Source organism: Salvia hispanica, chromosome 3 (assembly GCF_023119035.1).
Source record: "Salvia hispanica cultivar TCC Black 2014 chromosome 3, UniMelb_Shisp_WGS_1.0, whole genome shotgun sequence".
NCBI classification, from domain to species: Eukaryota; Viridiplantae; Streptophyta; class Magnoliopsida; order Lamiales; family Lamiaceae; genus Salvia; species Salvia hispanica.
Genome location: NC_062967.1, coordinates 18,723,627 through 18,743,073, shown reverse-complemented (window position 1 = coordinate 18,743,073; position 19,447 = coordinate 18,723,627). Strand labels below are relative to the sequence as shown.

The window sequence follows — 19,447 nt, the reverse complement described above, 5'->3', positions numbered from 1 at the left end:
TCCAGTTTATTTTTTGCACTCGTTCTACAAAAATAATAGTAAATAGGTAAAGTTGAAAGAGAGTAAAATAAGAGAAAGAATAATGTAGGTAAGACTATTCTCTACATTATTCTCTATTTTACTTTACTCTCTCTCTACTTTAACTATTTATTATTATTTTTGCAAAATGAGTGTGAAAAAATAAATGAGACAATCTTTCTGGGACGAAGGGAGTATACTTCTTGTGTCCCATTATAAGTGATCAACTTTTTATTTTGCATTGTCCCACATAAGTGATTGATTTCTTTTTTGGTGAAAAGTAACACCTTTATCTTACTTATTTTATTCTCTCTCTTACTTTATTCTCATTTTATCTCTCTTATTTTTTCATCTCTCATATTTTATTATCTCCACTTAATTCAACAATTATTTTCTTAAATATCGTGCCCAAAAGAAATTCCTAACATATAATGGGACAAAAGGAGTACTCCATCTAATACAAGAGTTATAACTCATAAAAATTATTTTTACATTCTACTCTCAACCTTCTTCAACGGGTTCTTCTGCAACGCATTTATCTTCCATTTATCACTATAAAATAGTGATAAAAATTGCGACGAAATCATTATTGTTATTCAATGAATATAAAACGCAAACGCTTTAAATAACGAGATTGTAGAAATAAAATACTTAAGATAATAGCGACACCTTTTAGTATAATGTGCAAATCTTATTCTTAATATTTAATTTATTTTTCGGACATGAAAATTATTTCCAATGTCTTATAGAAATACGTTATTTAGGGTTGATACATGTTGCACAATTAATAAAGTTATAAAGAATAAGAAAAAATAATTGAAATTGTATAGTAAACTGCAAATAGAGAGAAAATAATTGAAATTGAACAGTGAATTGTAAAGTAGGAGAGACGGAATTGTGAACAAAATTGTGTTAATCTTCCCGATAGCATGTTTGAAAGGACAACGGAAAGAGGAGCCGTTTAGGGATAGACAAATCATGTGAAAAGGGACTGGGCTCTAGCAACCATTACAAAAATTATAAGGAACCGGACAGGAGCGAACCGGAGGCGAAGAACCCCAATTCTCGCAGTTAGAACTCAATGCTCTTCACATACATATAAACTTATGCATTCTATTTTTACAAAGAAGAACGAATCTACACTCAAATCGCTCCCTCTTTTCATTGACTTCGCCTCCATCCATCACTCCCGCCGCCGACCATCTCCGTCGCCTCGCCGACCTAATGCCAGCGCAGAAGCGGCCGCGCGACAGCAGCACTCCTCTGCCGTCGCCGCCCGATGCAGAAAAAGGCGACGATTCGCCGCGAGGCAGCGAGAATCACAGCCCTGAACAGCCTCAAGACGTCTCAGGTGCGCGCCGGATCGTGTCTGTGCGTTCACGTCAACGGACATGCATTACATTCGATACGCTAAAATTCGAGTTTTATTCTGCGTTTCCTGTTCCCGATTTCCTTGTTGTGTTTTGTTTGTTTAGCTGATTTCGTTTTTATTTTTTGTGTCTCCGCTTCTCAGATTCCGACTGCAGCTCCGACTCCAGCGGCGCAGAGAAAGACGAGTAATGTATCTGTATATCTTTATGCGTGCGGCTTTTATACATGAGAGATGTATGTTGTGTTAGTCTAGATGTGCGGTTGTAGCTTGAGATCTGCCTGTTTTAAAGTGGTAGAATTTCCTAACTTAGGTCTGTTTGAAGAGGATCTCCGGGATTGTTCTTCTATTTTCCTTGTTTTTCATTCATTGATGTGTTTGGTGAGCCTCGATTTTGGATTTGGCTACTGCGATGTGAAATTTTCTTTTAGTGATTGAATATGGCACGTGAAATCATGCATGATCTGCTCGGAGCTGTTACGACTTTAGGATTTTTTTTGTGGTGGTGAGTTCCGAGGTTGCTTTAGATGGAAATGGTAATTTTGCTTCAGTTTTCCAGCTGTATGATCTCTATCTTCTATAGATTGCTTCTTTCATGTTAGTGCTTATGTTTCTGGAAATTGTGTGGAAATACTCCGTGGCTTAATTAATATCCACTTCAATGTGGAGGTTTTTGTTGTTTTGCTGTTTACATATATTGAATACTGCATTACATAATGAACTTCTGAATGGCCGTTTCATGACTATATTTCTTATTTTGAGATTGCACGCAGTCTTGGTAAGAAGATCCGGCACTTGTGGCCTTGTTTGTATGTGATATACATTGTCTAAGAAATAAGAATATCTCTAAATGCTATTCTGTTGAACCTCAGATTTATTGTAGTGAAACTGGCGGAAGTGCGAAAGGAAGTCCAGTGTCCAATATGTTTAGGTATGTTGTCTTAATTTTAAGCTGCAGTTTTCTCTGCTTTGTTGGGGTTTATTTGTGATGCCTGATATGATTAGAGTTAATTAGTTCTTCGAGTTAAGTTTGGTACTTCAGATATGCAGCTGTATTTGAGTGCTCTTGCAAACTACTGCTGTGACTTGTGATTATCTTAAATATATATTTGTCCAAGTAAGGCACTCAGTTTACAAGCACTGAACTCCTCTCCATGTCCGAGGTCAAAATTTCTACTGCACACAAGGTTTCTTCATTATGTGGGGATATGTATACACATACCTAGGTGCATATGACATCATTACCTTCAACTAAGTCTGTTCGTGCAGAAAAATGTCAGTTGCATGAAATTATTAGTAAGGCTTGTGTCAACTTCACCTATGTCAGTATGGATGTGAAGTATGCTACATTTAAGTTTATGTAAAGAAGCGTATGATAATAAATTGAAACAAAAGGACAAAAGAATGAAAAAAATGCATAGTTTCTTGCTATAAATTGATTTGATGGAATGGTTACTGGAGTAGGCATTAATTTCAGATTTGATAGAATGCTTTGGCAGTAATATCCTAGAGTGTTCTGATGAGCTGCTTTATGCTGGAAACTGAACTACTATTTTAGCAGTTACTACTTTTTGCCCAAACCATCTGATACATGAAATAGTTAAGAACCACCATGAAGATTTTTCAACTTTTTATTGATCATTAGTTATGTGCACAAGGCCTCATATTTGTTACTAGAGAGCTTAGTAGAGAGAATCTAAAATCTGTTGGTTACAACTTGTCCATGGTGTATTTTATTTGTAACTTTTTATTGACAGGCATCATTAGGAAGACAAGAACAGTCATGGAATGCTTGCATCGCTTTTGCAGAGAGTGCATTGACAAATCCATGCGACTTGGGTACATTCTTGTGCTTCTTTTCATCTGATACCACAGAAGAGTTCTTGCATTTTTCTCTAATTATTCTCTCTGCAGCAACAACGAATGTCCTGCTTGCCGCACTCATTGTGCTAGTCGACGTTCTCTAAGAGATGATCCCAATTATGATGCCCTGATCGCCGCTCTCTATCCAGACATCGATAAGTACGAGGAAGAGGTAATGGAGGAAAATGTTTATCTACTCATCTTGTAGCAAATGTAAAATTTGCTTTTGCTTTATCACCAACTGATTCAATTCACAGCAGGAACTGGCTTTCCATGAAGAGGAGAGAGCTCGCAATAAGCAGGTGAACAGATCACGGTTTTAGTCTCAGATTTCAAGCATTCATGGATGTAGGAGTTTAGTTCATTTAGGTTTCAGATACATCAATCACTCAATGGGCTTTGAGGTCCAATGTGAAATAATTTGTTGCTGTCTTTTTTACGAAGTGATCAATGGAAAAGTTTGTGAATGAACCTTCTACATTGGTTGTCCACATCATTAGGATGCTTCAGCCTTCATGATGAGTGATTTTTACTCTGACTTGCCTGAAGCGAAACTGAAATATGCTTAAAATCTTTGTTTCATAACAGATCCAAGCTTCTATTGCCCAGACTTTCCGTCGTCAAGCTGAAGCTCTAGGAAAGAAAAGAACAACAAGAGCTACATCCGCAACATTTGTCAGGAGGCAGGGCAATCATCGAAATTTGCGAGGTCGGAGAAACCGTGCTGCTGAACGCAACGGATCTGATGAAGAGGAAGGTATTAATGGACATGATGAGAGTAAAGACTCATCCTCAACTGACGAGCACTCTGAACCCAAAACGAAAAGATACAAAAAATGGGGAGGAGCTCGGAGATCACAGCCATCACCGGGGGGTAGTGGAGATGATGCTGATGATTCAGAAGCAACCAGGGGAATACTTGGTGCATCTTCTACACCACATGGCAGTATAGAACTTATTGCCTGGGGAAGAGGCCGCAATCGCAGTAATAACCGACATGGTGGCCTGAATTGGTCAAATGGTAGGGTTACTAGGGGTCACCGGTTGTCAAAGCTGACTAATCGTCTGAAATCTTTACATGAAAATGATGAAATGGTAATCTTACATATTTTTTCTATTGAACTTGGAAATTGAGTGTTTTAATTTAAACCATTTTTGGGGGCGGGTGGTGAGTTTGATCTTCACTGGGATGAATTCAGTTGGTGGGGTTATCTCTGAACTTTCCATATTCACTTCTATTGTCTTAATAAAAGCTACTCACAACTTCTTCTTAACTATGTTTCAGTTGAAAATCAGTGTCATGATTGTCTCACTGCACGAAGAGACGATACCCAACTTGAAGCGACCGTACCTCTGCTGCAGCCCCACATCGTCAGTGAGACACTTATGCCAGGTTCAGACTCATTGCCTCGTTATCTTTTCTTCAGCTGTTTGGGCCATAATGTAGATTCTGAATAGTTTCAAAACCACTTCTCTTGCAGTATGTTGCTATGCAGACATCCATGGAAGCCAGTGAGATTGAGATGCTAATAATAAAAGACTTCCATCCTGTGAACAACTCGCAAATTCTCCCGAAAGAATCTGGTGCCTTAGATCCTAACCAGAACGAGCTGCATTTGTTGGATGAGCAGCAAACTTTGGAGGAAATTAATGCCAGGTTTACTCAGCACCATCTGGTAAGACGCATCCTCGTCTCATACAACTATCCAATTCCCAAACAGAATGGCCTATGAATTCTCGTTTTCGCTATCTCCTTTTTTGCTTTATGCCTTGGGTGTTGCTGGGTAACAAATCTCTGATATTGACCATACAACATACACTGCAAATAATACTATCAAAATACCGTAAAATGTTAATCTAATAAGTCGTTTGCGAGTGACATGATTTATGATGACATTGACTTGTATGTGTACAGGTTTTTGCATACCGGCCAAAGGCGAAACCCGAAGGGAAGTGATGATAACTTAAATCGGTCTTCCTGTGCCAGAACAATGCAGGAAGCAGGAAGTAAGTTTCCTGCAGCTTTTCTAATTATATACATGTATATTCCTGTCCAGCTCAAGTGGTTTTACAAGTAAAGAGAGTTACCATATATAAGCAATCAAAGCAACTAGATTCTAGAGACTATGGTGATATAGTTGTGCATATTTAATATATGTATGCCTTAAACTTGTTAAGTTAAATTTACGTATGGTCTTTTGTATGCGAAGAAGCATCCTTTTTTCTGATGGAGCCTCTCACAACACTAATTAAACTTGAGCTGTTTTTCTATCATGTCTATATTCGTGGTTACGTGTATTTATTTCCTAACAAAATTACAGTCATTAATCTTATGTATGTTTATATTCGTGGTTACGTGTATTTATTTCCTAACAAAATTGTTACTGCATTATACTCCAGTGTCCCACTATAAGAGTCTTACTTTGTGATTTTTGTCCATTTCACAATAAGAGTCATATTTCACTTTTACTTTAAATAGTAAGTAGGTCTCACCTTCCATCAACTTATTTCCTATCAAACTAATGCTCCATCCTTCTCAGCACAAGTGATTGATTTTTTTTTAGTCGTTATTTTACATAAATAATAATAAATAGTTAAACTGGAGATAAAGTAAAGTAAGATAGTTGAATGTGATTCTCACTCATATGTGCTCCCTTTGTACCATTACAAATCAAGTGATTAGTATTCTCTCTTACTTAGCTTTATCACTATTTTAATTATTTATTGTCATTTTTCTTAAATGTGTACCAAAAAGCAATCAATTATTTGAAATGGGACAAAGGAGTGTATATAAATGAGAATTGCATTCAATTAATTTATTTAATCAATTTATCTTTATACTCTTAAAACCTATGCTAATTCTTATCGTGGAATGGAGAGTGAGTTTCAATGATACATTAAATGAAAACTGTGTAGGATTTTTGTAAATAGTATGTCAAGTGTCACATTGTGTATTGGATTATCGTGATTAATCATGGAAGAGTCCACTAAACGCCATTAACTATATCGCAATGTGGGTGTGGGCCATTTAAACCTTATCTTCTTGTCTGCTGTCAGTAGGCTTTCTCTATCGTCGCCATTATTTTAATACATTATTCTTGCATAAAGTCATATAACATTATCACATAATCGATATAATGGTATCCAATGAAAGGCAATATAACTTGGACAGTTGGGCTAACAACCCCAAACTGTATAGAGGGGTGGAGTGATATAGATTGGAATCAGTATTAAGTTGCTTAGTAAAAATTTTATTTGATAATAATAATTGCCAATATCTTCATCACTGATGGGATGGATTGTACTACTAGCAAGTATTTACTTTTATGTGACGCATCTAATTTATGGGTCCATCACTCGAATTTTTTTCCTAAATCGTTATCATCTTTGACTAATTTGGCCATTGAATTATTATTTTCTCTTGATTGACAGGTTTATCTTTGTTACTGTGGTATGTTATATGTATAATCCCCCATTAAATATGTAACGTACGGTATTCAGAAATTACAAACAACAACGTGACGCAGAGGAAACCTTGATTAGCATTAAGTAGCAGATCAGAAACTCAAAACATAATTAAGTTTGCTTAATCAAACCATAATAACCAGAAAAGCAACCAAACCCCTCATACCCATAATACATACTTTTATATACATGCAAAACTCAAAACATGTAAACTATTTAGATGCGTTCACACTTTCTCGTGGTGCTTGCTCCTCGTCTCCCCACTATAAAGCCTACAAAATTCAAGATAAATTCATATAATTAACATGTAAGTATAATACACTAAAATCAAAAAAATTTGAAAAAACAAAAAAGGAGGTGTGGAAGTGATCACCAGTCATAAACGGTGGGGGAGTTGGGCTCGGGGCGGTCGAAGTAGTTAGCTCCGACAGTCTTGGTGGCGATGTTGCTGCCGGGATGGAAGACGCTCCGCCACACGTTGTCCTTCCTGACAGCGGTGGGCGACGGCGTCCCTGGCGTCACCGGGCTGGCCGGCATAGACAGAGATCTCTGGTACTTGCTGCTTCCCTCCACCCCAATATCTGATAATTTCATCATATCATATCACAAATTAATCCCCCAAAAAATAAAATAAGATCACACGCAACAAATAGTATGTACCTTTGATGTTCAAGGGCTTGGTGTAGACCTTCTTGAGGTGTTTGAGGCCGCGCTCCGGCTGCGGCCCGGCCACCACATCATCCCAGAGATGATCCAAGAGCACCATTTTCTTGATTGATTTTTGTGAGTGTCACTAGTAGAGGTGGCAAGAGTGATGATGGGTGTATAAATAGAAGGGTTTGAGGGTGCAAAATATCTATCCATTTCTATCTTCCACCTTCTTTTCTCTATTGCCAGGATGGGATCCTCTATTACATGGAGTAATTGTTTATTACTACATGGGTATTATCGTCAGTCGAGTAACTTATTAATACTCCACATAAGTGTATCAAATTGAATAAAATTTGTTAGTATAAAGGTAAGTACAACGTACTATATATTATGACAAATATGATGTCGTTGATAATGATATGTGATGTTATGGTAAGTTATACTATGAGTTATGTTATGAATTCTGATTTTATGTTAGCTAATGCACGTTTTGTTATAATTTCTAATACATAGTTTTTTTTCTTTAATTATCTCCACTTATTAATAATCTCGTTACACAGCTGAAAGCACGTCATTTTTCCACTCCAGCACACTCTACATATACCTCTAAAATCCCATAATTTTTCCAATAAGGTGCATGACATTTTCTCCACTTATAAAAGGAAAATACGTTTACTTATAGTAGGACGGAGACAATATATAATACTCCATACTAATATTATCTAAAGTAGTATTACAAGCATGATACTCCCTCCATTCCATAGTAATGGAGGTAAAACATTTTGGTACGGAGATTAAGAAAAATTGTGTTAGGTGAGTTAAGTAAAGAGAGAATAAAGTGGAAAATGAAAAAGGTAGAGAGATGAAGAGAGAAAAAAGTAAGAGAGAGTAAAGTAGGTGTGGAAAAATGTGTTGACTTTTACTAAAAAATGAAATGACTCTATTACTATGGAACGGACGGAAATGGAAAAACGCCCCTATTAATATGGAACGGAGGGAGTATTATTTTGGGTGAAAGAAACATTAGATTTTATAAGATATTTTTTTGGGTGGGTGAAAGAAACATTAGATTTTATAAGATATTTTTTTTGGTGAAAGAAACATTAGATTTTATAATAAAATGTAAGTGAAATTAAATTAGTGAATATGAAGTTCATTACTAAAAATAGTACATATACGTCCCTAAAAAATAGAGTAGTTTTATTATTTTTTTCTATCTCCCAAAATTAGATAAAGTCTTAATATGAAAACTTTTAACCAATTACTAACACTACTTCCATTACCTTTCACTATCTCTCTCTTACTTTTTCAATATTTCTCTTACTTTACTATAAATGGTGTAAAGATCAAAACTCACATTGCACTTACATTTTATTTAAAATTTATATATTTAAGTGGGATGTATATTTCACTATTTTTTTTACCCTCACTTTCCTTAATGTTTGAAAATTCATTTCGAAAAGAAATGAGACTCCTATTCACAAACGTTTGAAAATCCATTTCGAAAAGAAATGAGACTTCTATTCCCGAACGGAAGGAGTAAACGTTTGCATGGATATGGGGGTGGTGATTGTAAAAATGGAGTGGAATAAGAGAATCTGAAAAGAGGATAAGGATGAAGACTAATTAAAGTGGGCCCTGCCTAAGGGCAAGACATAGCTATTACATGTGTCATCTTATCTACCGGCTTGTCCTTTACTCTGCCTACGTAGGGACACCATCGTCATTATACTTCTGATATTTATCCACGCCTTATAGCGGTATTATATCTAAAGTTCTAATTAATGTCGATTGCGGGCCTCTTGCTTGGTTTAGACTTCTACCTTTCTCATACGATTAGAAACAAAGAGTTAGGCCTCTTGATTTAGAATTCTACTCCATCCGTCCCAAAAAAAAATGTCACACTTGTGGGACGACACAAAATTTTAGAAAGTTTTATTTTGTGTGTTAAATAAAAAGGAAAAATATAACTTTTATATTCATGTGAGAGAGAACTTTTTCCGAAAAAAGAAATATAACATCTTTTATAGGATAAATTAAAAAAGAAAGTGTGATATCTTTTATGGGACGAATGGAGTACTACGTTAGCTAGTAAAATGGAATGTGGTTTTACTTATTACAATAATAAAAAGTAGAATAATTACATTTTACTTATTAGTACAATAATAAAAAGTAGAATAACATATTTATTATGAATGAACGTAAAAAAAAATTGAGATCTATCAAATGAAAAATAACTTGGATAAATATATTACGGCTAGTTTAGCCCATAAAATATAAGGGTCCAATCCAAAAAAAAAAGCGTTACGTAACGACGCCAGGTCGATTCGTTGGCAATTTTCATTTAATTTTCTATTTGAATAATTAGGGGTAGGGTTTCATTCGCACCTAAAATCGAAGCTAAAACCCCAAATCACACCTCATCACTCACTCTCAGTCTCCATGGCAGCCAAAGCGCCGTCGTCGGAACCTCAGCAGCAGGGCGGTGGCTCGGCCGGCACCAAGCCGGGGCTGCGCAAGCCGGTGTTCGTGAAGGTCGATTCTCTGAAGCCGGGGACGACTGGGCATACACTCGTCGTCAAAGTTCTCGAATCCACCACTGTTCTCAGTAAGAAGCCGCGGAATCCGACTTTCCGTGGGGCGCAGAATCAGAACACGAGGATCGCTGAATGCCTTATCGGAGACGAAACAGGGACGATTCTCTTCACTGCTCGCAACGATCAAGGTCTTTGTTTGATATAGCCTTCTGCCTTGTTCTCTGTTCGTAATTGATGCGTAAATGTGTGTGATGTTTGTTTGAAGGTTTTGCGAATTTTCTGTGTGTGTAGCTAGTGGAAAATGGGAATGGAATTGTGAAATTGTTAGTTGGTTGGGAAATTTGATCGGTTAGGGTTTTGTTAATTGTTTTGGTGACGGCTAGGTATCTGGAAATTGGAATGGAACTGTGATCGTGGTATTGAGCTTGATAATAGTAATTTGATTATGGTGATTTAATTATATCATAAGCTTTATAATTCAAGGGATTAATTTGTCAGTAAAAGTCAATGTTGCCACAGATAGAGCGCCTTTTGAAAAATTTAAGAAGCTTTTTTGTCAGATTATTCAAACTTGTTTCTGTTATCATGTTTTTTCTCTTTCGTGGAATGTTTATTCGTTAACTTGATCACATTTTGTTGGATTTTTATCCCCATAACATCATTTAAACATTCTTTTCAACCTTAAAATCAATATTTGAGATTTGTTCAGCATTTATAAATGGAAATACTCAGTTGAGAGTCTTACTTTCACCTCATGAGTCATGACGGAGTCTGTGATGCTCATTGTTCAGGTCTTATTTTGGTTGTCAAAATTACAGTTCTTTGTCTTGCCAAGTGTTGCTTTTAGAGTAAGATTAATGCATCTGCATTTTAGCCTTTTTTATTTCTTTGTGGTTTTATTTTGGCTATGCGGATGTTGATTATAGTGGCTAGGAAGCATTTAGAGTTAATTGTGATGCCTGTTTTGGCCAGTTACTCGCACACATTTGCTTCTTCTGCTATGTATTGCTGATTGCCTTAACTTGGGAACTGGTGCTAGGCATTAGGTATTGGATTCATGTGATGTCAGTGTGTAAATCTGCGCATGTATTCAAGTTGAATTGGAATCCTACAGGATCTAGGGCATACCTGCTTTGTATCTACTATAAATATGAAGGCCCTTATTCTTTAAATCAAGATTTCGTGATGTGTGGGAAAGTTTGCGTTTAGTGTTACATTTACACCCTGTCTGCTATGTTTCTAAACAGTCCTAAAGACAGCTCGGTCAGTCTTGGATTGGATTCTATAAATCAAGATTTAGTGATGTCCAGGAAAGTTTGTGTTTAGTGTTACATTTACACCATGTCTGGAATGTTTCTAAAGAGTCGTAAAAACAGCTCTGTCAGTCTTGGGTTGGATTCAAATCTGAACTTAAATCTTGCCTATATAATTTAAATTGCCTTTTGTGCCTTCTATTTCTTAATGTATTTAAGACGATTGACCGTTTTCTTTTATTATGGTTGCAATATACCAATTAAAATAAGTGGTTGCTTGTTTATTAGTACTATAAATAATGTAAAAGAAGCTCTTCCTTGTATTAACTTGCTGAAATATTTGTTGATGAAAAATGCTCTAATTATGATGCAGTTGAGATGATGAAGCCTAATAATACAGTGATACTTCGCAATGCAAAGATTGACATGTTTAAGGGTTCGATGAGGCTTGCTGTGGATAAGTGGGGTCGTGTTGAGGTCACCGAACCAGCAGAATTTGTGGTCAAAGAGGAAAACAACCTCTCCCTTGTCGAGTACGAGCTGGTCAACGTCGAAGAATCTTGATAAGTTTGGATTCCACCTTGTGGATATTTGGGCGGCAATTCATTTTGTCACAATTGGGTCTTGGTATACATGTTTTCCTGGTTATTTTACTACTATCTTTTTTGCCACTAAGTTGATTAACAACATGCTATATATAGGTCTGATTTATTTATGGCATTAATTTGATGGTGTGTAAACAATATGGTCCCTTGATTCTGCCATATAGGATCTCTCGTTCTCAAATGTGGAAAAAGTAAATTTTCAATATTCATGAGTTAATTCCTGAGTTATTTTTATTTTTATTTTTATTTTTATTTTTAGCTCATATATTAAGTGAATAATCTGTCCAAATTTGAAATTGTGTCGCAAATATGAAGTGAGTGATGTGATGATGTAGTTGGTCTGTTGAACTATTTTGCTTGAAGCATATGTAAAGCGCAAATTTCTTGTGTATTTTCTATTCATAAAGTTCCAAATTATCAAGGTTTAATTGTCAATTAGAAATGCATTCAGAGAGTGGAGAAAGAGTTGAGCTGTAATAATATTAATAATAGTGAAATAATGTCACAATACATTCAATCTGTTATCGAACGTTGTTACATTCTCCAAACCCTCAAACAAGAATTATAGATACCAAGTAGTACATAAAAGCAATTATTTGTAGGATCATATGTCGAAACATTTTTTCAAAGAAAGACAGAGAATGGAGAAGATGAATACAAGGATTATAAAAGAATAGCTTTAACGACGAAGCAGAAATGATGTCTCTTGAAGTAGTATTACATGTCCATCGACAACAAATCACAAAACGCTGGCCATCTCAACACATTCTCAACAATCACCGATCTACAATACAGCAAAAAGAAATTATAAAAACTAGTTTAGCCATTAGCTGCTAGAAAACAAGCAAAAAAACAATTTAGAGATTAAGACTGTGGTTTAAAGTGCCAGTTATCCTCAGAGTATTATAGCTTAAACAAAAACGAGAGAATCAGAAAACCTTCAAGCCTCAAATCAGCCAATGAGCAGGAATCATAACCCTGAACGAAAAAAAAGAAGAGGAAAGGCCGAGTCAAAGGTAATGCTAGCATTGATTTCTTTTCTATTCCCTTTATCACTATAATGTCAATCTTGAAGCAATACGAGAATAGAAGTCGATAAGTATGTCACACAAACAATTTGGAAATGACCATACTTGCTGATTTTACACAAAGAAAAGTTACAAACTTGAAGAATCTTTGTTCAGCAACGAAATCAACTAAAATAGTTTCCTTTTTTTAACAGTTGATGAACTTATTCTATGCCCAAAGAGGATCACTACTAAGAACTCTCTGCATAAGTCTACCTATATGACAACGAAAATAAAACTTGGCTCGAAAAATCCAATAGTCATCATACATCATCGTTGGTATCTGATGAACACAATGTATTAGTACTAAATATCAACAAATTTCTCAAAATAATCAGAACTGCAATAATCTATCCACAGAATCAAGCTCCCAAATCTGATTAACAAAAATCTAAAATGAACTCTCTACCAACAAACCTCTTAAACTTATTTAAAAATCATCAATTCAGAAAGGATAACTAAAAACACTTAATGTATCATAGCTATAACATAATTTGGTCTTCATTTAAGATAATGGCAGAATATCATAACAGACTTCTATATTTCCCCTAAAATTATTCACTCACAGAAAATGATAGGATGAAAATGGCATAATTTGATTAATTCCAAATTACATAACTAAAAAGGCGCAGCAGAACTGACCTTCAATGCTCCAACCGTGGCCGCGAGGCGCGAGGGATAGCATAGAATTTAGGACGGCGGAGGCGGTGGCGGTGTGGTGCGGCAACATCGACATTACGCTAACACAGCTCAACTCAACGGGAGACCTAAATTCGGAGAATAGTTAATCGGAAATCGATGAAACGAGAATTGAGAATGGAATCGTTGAAAGGAGAAAAAAAGCCCTAATTCGGCAGTGGAACCTGAAAATGCGAGCGGAGAGCGGAGTTTGCGATGGGACGCGGAATGGAGAGGGAGCCGCCCTAGGCTTGACGCCGGCTGATATAGTCGCGGAGGCGCTGCGCGCGGCCGAGCGGAAGGCTGATCTGGCGGCGAAGGCGGCCATGGTGTGGTTGTTGACTAGAGAGTGAGGGAGGTTGGGCTTTGGCTTGGGTTTTAGGCGTTGATACTCAAATCAGGGATTTCCAAAACATATTCATTTCAGCAAAATTAAACTGAGTTTTTTCAGTTTAAATATTTAGTAAAAGTTTTTAATTAATTTTATAAGTTTGTCCATTTTTTTTAGAATGTATGGAGTATGAGATAAATAAATTGGAGCATATATGTTATTTTATGTTTGTGAGTAACTAAACCACAATGAAATCAAATGCTTCATCAACCAACCCAACTCCTTCTCTAAAAAGAATAAAAAGTCTTCCAAGACAATTTCGTTCCATGCGCAGATTATCTATGCAATCCCGATCAAAATCTAGTAAGATAATTGACTTGGGTAGGTATGCAAGCCAAACGATAAAATAAACGACTTGTCTAGTTCTTTTTAATCCGCGTAGAACCATTATTAAGTTGAGACAATTCATGGAGAATGATCATGGTCTGTGTATGAAGAAAGAATCATGGTCCGTGTGTGATATATCTTGAACCTCCACTCATAATATCAACGAATTAGATTCAAGGAACAAAACTGCTCTCAACTGAAATGTATGACAGTATGCATGTTTAATTAAGTGTCGACCATAAGTACATCAGTATGCCATAAACCATGTGAGTTAAATCGAAATCTATTATCCTAAGATTTTAATTTGCATGAAAAACAAGTTCCATTATGAATTTGTATTAATCAAGCAAAAGATGTACAACCCTATAAGATAGTTTTTGACACAAGTGTTTGTGCAATTAAATCTTAGTAAAGAATGATCTCTAAAAACAAACACCAATCCATTGAAGTATAATTCATTCTGAAAAAAATTATACCTTACTTTGTTTGAAGTAGAGAAATATAGTTGCATGTGTTTAGTGGTGAAGCCAGAACTTTAATGTTAGAAGGTCCAATTTACTCTTAGAGAGTTGTGAGATATTTTTTGTTTCTTCATCGCCAAAAACTGATGCGATCTAGGTGGGGACTGTAAGAAAGATGGATAACTAAATAACTTTAAAACATAATTTACTAATAATATTGATAAGATAAATTTATAGAACAAAAATCATGATAAAACTAAATAAAAGGAACTTTGTGAAGCTAAAAGAATTCAATCTACCAGATTTTGGGTGCTTGCAGGAATCGAGCTCTAAACTGATGGTAAGAAGACGGAGTCATCATCCACCTACACTAGGTATCGGTACTTGACTTACGGATATATGTATAAACACAGAAATTGGTGGGGGACCATGGGCCCTTCTCGCCCCTCCCTTATATGGCTTCGCCAGTGTATGGGTTACTTTCTTCGGCAACTCCAATATTTGGAACAAGAAACAGAGCTCAAAATGCAATAGAATTCACACATATCATTTGAAATTTGAATACCCCACCTTGTTTAATTTGATAGTCCATTTGCATTAAATCATATTGCAGTATCAAGATTCCTCAACGAAGCAAATCTGGAGGTTGTGTGAATATAAAATGTTCTAGAGAATTGCGAAATATAAGTTGCACAAAAAATGACGATCAATTTCAAACATTGATATAAATTCGTAGAAGAAAGAAAAATAGTTTATGAGTGATCAGGGTGTAGAGATACATGCAAACTACGATTAAAAAACAGAGAAAAAAAAGAGCTCAGCAAATGGTCTACGGAGAAGAGGGACATAGGAGAGAGGTGTCGTTGAGGATTAGGCCAAGAAAGGAGAAAAAAATTCAATGGTCAAGTATACCAAATGGCAGTGGTAATTAAGCCCACTGATAACTCTTTCACATATGAATTTATAGAGGCCCCACTAAATATATTTATTTCTTTATAAAAAGAATATATCCAAAAATTTAGGAGTTGCTAATTTGCTATATAACTTATACTTCTAATTTAGCACTCAGAGTTACAAATTGTTTCGTCCTTTTAAGTTATATGAATTTAATAAAATAAAATACATGAAATATTATATATTACTCGTATATTTTGTTTTTAGAATTTACTCCTTATATAGACAGACCAGGACTTAATATAAAAAAATAGTTTTCAGATCATTTACTCCTTATATAGACAGACGAGGACTTAATATAAAAAAATAGTTTTCAGATCATTTACTTATTACTATCATTTAATTATTCATACATGTAAAATACTCCCTCCGTCCCCCTTTAGCAGTCCCATTGACTTTTTTGTCCTCATTTTGTAAAAATGATAAAAAATAGTTAAAGAGGAGAAATGGTAAATTAAGAGAGAGAATAATATAGAGAAGAGTCTTATCTACATTATGTCTATCTTACTTTACCATTTCTCCACTTTAACTATTTTTTATCATTTTTAGAAAAAGAGGGCAGAAAAGTCAACGGGACTGCTAAAGCGGGACGGAGGGAGTAGTAAATATGGAGTACTATAAGAATGAAATAATATAATCACTCGTAATTTCGTAAATAACTGCTATTTGACAAGAAAAAAATAGAAATAAGAAATTTAAGTTATCATTACAAACAAAACACTGCCATTTCATTCTTATATTATCTATAATTAAATCATAAATAAAATTCAGTAGCTTTACGTCAACTATGTGAAATTATGAATGATTATATAGTTTCATTCTTATATTATTTTACCATTTCATAAATATGAGTAATTATACTATTAAATATAAACTTAGCTAATAATAGTAAATAACATGAAAATTGATCATGTTATATTAAATCCTCGCCTGTCTAAAAACAAAATATTATATAATATTTCATATATTTTATTTTGTTAAATTCATGTTCTTGTTGATAACTATTAGGATTAAACAATTTATAACTCATAGTGCAAGAAATTTAGTCAAAAAAACATAAGTATATTAATTTATAGTAGTAGTATTAGTTTCCAAATTTCAAAATAATATCTATTTTATTAAAGAAATTAATGTATTTATGGGGTCTCTATAAATCCATATGTCAATAGATTATTAGTGGGCACACCATGTCACACTGCCATTTGATATGCTTTGACTACTGAATTTTTTCTTCCAAGAAAGACTTTTTTCGGATATTAATTTTGTTTCATGAACCATGACACTGTGTTTGAGAACGAAAAAAGAAACCTCATCTCGAGCACGGAAAAATTAACATCCTAGAGGCAATATAGACCCCGAGCTTTTGCGAGGCAACGTTTTTTTGCGGGCTTTGGAAAATAGACTTAGGAAGAGCGTAATTTTCTAGGCTTTTACATGCCATTTAACTACCCCCTTGTTATTCTCTTGAGTAGAGAATTGAAAATAGAGAAAATTTAATTCTCTTGACATATACTCTCTCCGTCCTAGATAATTTGACTCGGTATTCTATTTCGGACCGTCCCACATAATTCGTCCCATTTCACTTTTACTATTTTTGGTAGTGAACCTTATATTCCACTAACTCATTTCTACTCACATTTTATTATAAAACTAATACTTTAAAAGTAGGATCCATATCCCACCAACTTTTCCTATAAAACATAAAGTTTTATAGGAAAATTTCTAGCTTTCTTTCGTAGAACTATTATATTGAGAATTGTTCTTGCACCGGGTTGAAATGCGCGTTGATACTAAAAATAGTGAATTCAAATGCCGGATTCGATCAATCATGAAAAATAAACTACGAAACAAGTAAGTTCTTTATATGTTAGGGCATCCGCAATGGGGCGGACATCGTCCGTCGCATCGTCCGCCACTGCAGCATCGCGGACGATGGGTACATCGTCCGCGGACGATGCGCGGAGGATACCCATCGTCCGTCGCATCGTCCGCCACTGTGGACGAGGCGGACGATGGGTCACGGACGATGCGACGCGGTTTAGTTTTTTTTTTTAATTTTATTAAATTTTCAAAACCTATATATATCAAATTCACTTCATTTTTCACACTTCATTTTTCTCACTTCACTCTCATCAAATTCACTACATTTTCAAGCAAGATGGATTCCGGAGATTATCCGAATAGTCCGATGTTTGGTGGTGCACGATGGCCGGGTACAAAACCCGAAGAATACCGGCCATTCGACACCAACGCCGAGTACGATCCCGACTTTTCCAACGATTCATACGGGCTGTCCGATATGGAGCCGTCTCTACACCGCCCCTCCGCCGCCGCCGGGTCCGCCACCAAGAAGAAGTGGACAAAGGCATGAGCCCAGAAGTTGCCTACAACGGAGGTGTGTGAAGAGTTCGCCCCGGGCAGGACGAACTACTCCGACCCCGAATCCATCGTCTTGACGAGATGTTGGATTGATTTTTCCAGGGATCCGGTGTACGCCAACAACCAGAGGGTGACTGCGTATTGGGAGCGCATCGCCGAGAAATACAACGCGGCCAAGCCGGCGAACGCGTACAAGCGCCACAGGGAGCAGCTCCGCAAGCACTGGGATCAAATAAAGAAGCAGGTAAATTTGTTCGTGTCGGAGTACGAGAAGTGCGAGAGGGAGCAGGCCAGTGGCGAGAGTCTCGCGGATGTGCGGGACAAAGCGATGCAGTCGTACATTTCATTGTACGGCGATTTCAAGCACTACCAGTCTTGGGCGCTCTTGAGGGACAAGCAAAAGTTCGTTGGTGGTGTGATTCCCCAATCGACGGCGGTGATGAGGAGGGCGTCGAAGCGCACCTTCAATGATTATACAAGTAGTGATAGCGGCGCGTCTCCGATGGACCTCAACAGTCCGGTGTTCGAGGATGAGAGTTCCGGCACACCGATGTCCTCCCGGCGTCCCCCTGGCGTCAAGGCTGCCAAGGGCAAGGGCAATGCCACATCTTCCTCCGCCGCGCCGCCTGAGCAAGCCCCGTCGCCGACCCCGAGTTCGATGCCGTCCGCGACTTCGACCACGGCCCATGTTTAATATTTTTATTTACATTTGCAAACATAATAAAAATATAAATACAAAATAGTGAAATGCTTAGGGCGTCGCTTAGGGCGGGCTATAGTCCGCCCCACTGCAGGTGGAATAGGAGGAGGATAAAATGCTGACGTGGCGGTGCATAGGGCGTCGCTTAGGGCGTCCCATTATGGATGCCCTTATGTTTAAAAACATAACCTGTATTAATGGCGAATCTAGTGTATCCTATCCATTAGATGAAGCTAGAAATTCCCAACAATCCTTGGGTGCTTATTTTTCGCACTCGCAAAATGCTCGGTATGCTTTTTATGCTTAGTGAATACTCAGAGAATTGTTTAGTAAATACCAACTAAATTAAAATGGTTGTTGCTGCTGTTCTAGGCGATAGATTATTAGAGCATCTCTAATGGTCGGCTAGCGATCGGCTAGCCGATTCGTCGCGCCGGCCGATCGGCTAGCTGAACCATTGGAGTCTGGCGAGCGCTTCGGTGTGCGCTGGCTGATCGTTCGGAGCGGCGCCGGGCCGGACGCCGCTTAGCCGCCTATCAGTGAGTGGCCCGATTCCGCCAGCCGCCGATTTTTGTTTTATTTTTTGTTTTTTTTTTATTTTAAAAACCTATATAAACGCGATTTTCGTTTCATTTTCATTCGGCACCACTTGCTTTAACGAGTTTTCTCTCTCTCTAACTTCTTCGTACAAGAGCATCATCGAGCGATGGAACACAACAACGAGTCCAG

At 36.7% G+C, this 19,447-nt stretch overlaps 4 protein-coding genes across 8 annotated transcripts; 2 read left to right on the top strand and 2 right to left on the bottom strand.

Annotated features, from left to right (window-relative positions):
* Positions 1 to 1,096: 1,096 nt before the first annotated feature.
* On the top strand, positions 1,097 to 5,524 carry LOC125211749 (putative E3 ubiquitin-protein ligase RING1a). Of its 3 annotated transcripts, none has more exons than XM_048111661.1 (10): positions 1,097 to 1,369; positions 1,532 to 1,574; positions 2,260 to 2,318; positions 3,145 to 3,226; positions 3,302 to 3,422; positions 3,511 to 3,552; positions 3,839 to 4,345; positions 4,536 to 4,643; positions 4,732 to 4,926; positions 5,166 to 5,524. In XM_048111661.1, the coding sequence occupies exons 1-10, from the start codon at positions 1,243 to 1,245 to the stop codon at positions 5,205 to 5,207; spliced, it is 1,326 nt and encodes a 441-aa protein (XP_047967618.1). In that variant the 5' UTR covers positions 1,097 to 1,242; the 3' UTR covers positions 5,208 to 5,524. The 3 variants fall into 3 exon arrangements, with proteins under 3 accessions (XP_047967618.1, XP_047967616.1, XP_047967619.1); XM_048111659.1 differs by having other exon boundaries at positions 3,508 to 3,552; XM_048111662.1 differs by lacking the exons at positions 1,097 to 1,369; positions 1,532 to 1,574 and adding an exon at positions 1,606 to 1,923 and having other exon boundaries at positions 3,508 to 3,552.
* Positions 5,525 to 6,769: 1,245 nt separating this feature from the next.
* On the bottom strand, positions 6,770 to 7,535 carry LOC125210880 (auxin-repressed 12.5 kDa protein-like). Its single transcript, XM_048110499.1, has 3 exons — positions 7,376 to 7,535; positions 7,089 to 7,296; positions 6,770 to 6,987 (listed from the first exon to the last, which is right to left on the bottom strand). The coding sequence occupies exons 1-3, from the start codon at positions 7,479 to 7,481 to the stop codon at positions 6,942 to 6,944; spliced, it is 360 nt and encodes a 119-aa protein (XP_047966456.1). The 5' UTR covers positions 7,482 to 7,535; the 3' UTR covers positions 6,770 to 6,941.
* A 2,195-nt stretch (positions 7,536 to 9,730) lies between these two features.
* Positions 9,731 to 11,978, top strand: LOC125213970 (uncharacterized protein At4g28440-like). The gene is made up of 2 exons (XM_048114794.1): positions 9,731 to 10,091; positions 11,530 to 11,978. Exons 1-2 carry the CDS (start codon positions 9,809 to 9,811, stop codon positions 11,718 to 11,720), a joined length of 474 nt encoding a protein of 157 aa, XP_047970751.1. The 5' UTR covers positions 9,731 to 9,808; the 3' UTR covers positions 11,721 to 11,978.
* Positions 11,979 to 12,227: 249 nt separating this feature from the next.
* Positions 12,228 to 13,923, bottom strand: LOC125213971 (protein NUCLEAR FUSION DEFECTIVE 6, mitochondrial-like). Of its 3 annotated transcripts, XM_048114796.1 has the most exons (4): positions 13,692 to 13,923; positions 13,471 to 13,595; positions 12,700 to 12,739; positions 12,228 to 12,545 (listed from the first exon to the last, which is right to left on the bottom strand). In XM_048114796.1, exons 1-3 carry the CDS (start codon positions 13,832 to 13,834, stop codon positions 12,732 to 12,734), a joined length of 276 nt encoding a protein of 91 aa, XP_047970753.1. In that variant the 5' UTR covers positions 13,835 to 13,923; the 3' UTR covers positions 12,228 to 12,545; positions 12,700 to 12,731. The 3 variants fall into 3 exon arrangements, with proteins under 3 accessions (XP_047970753.1, XP_047970754.1, XP_047970752.1); XM_048114797.1 differs by lacking the exon at positions 12,700 to 12,739; XM_048114795.1 differs by lacking the exons at positions 12,228 to 12,545; positions 12,700 to 12,739 and adding an exon at positions 12,954 to 13,111.
* Positions 13,924 to 19,447: the final 5,524 nt, after the last annotated feature.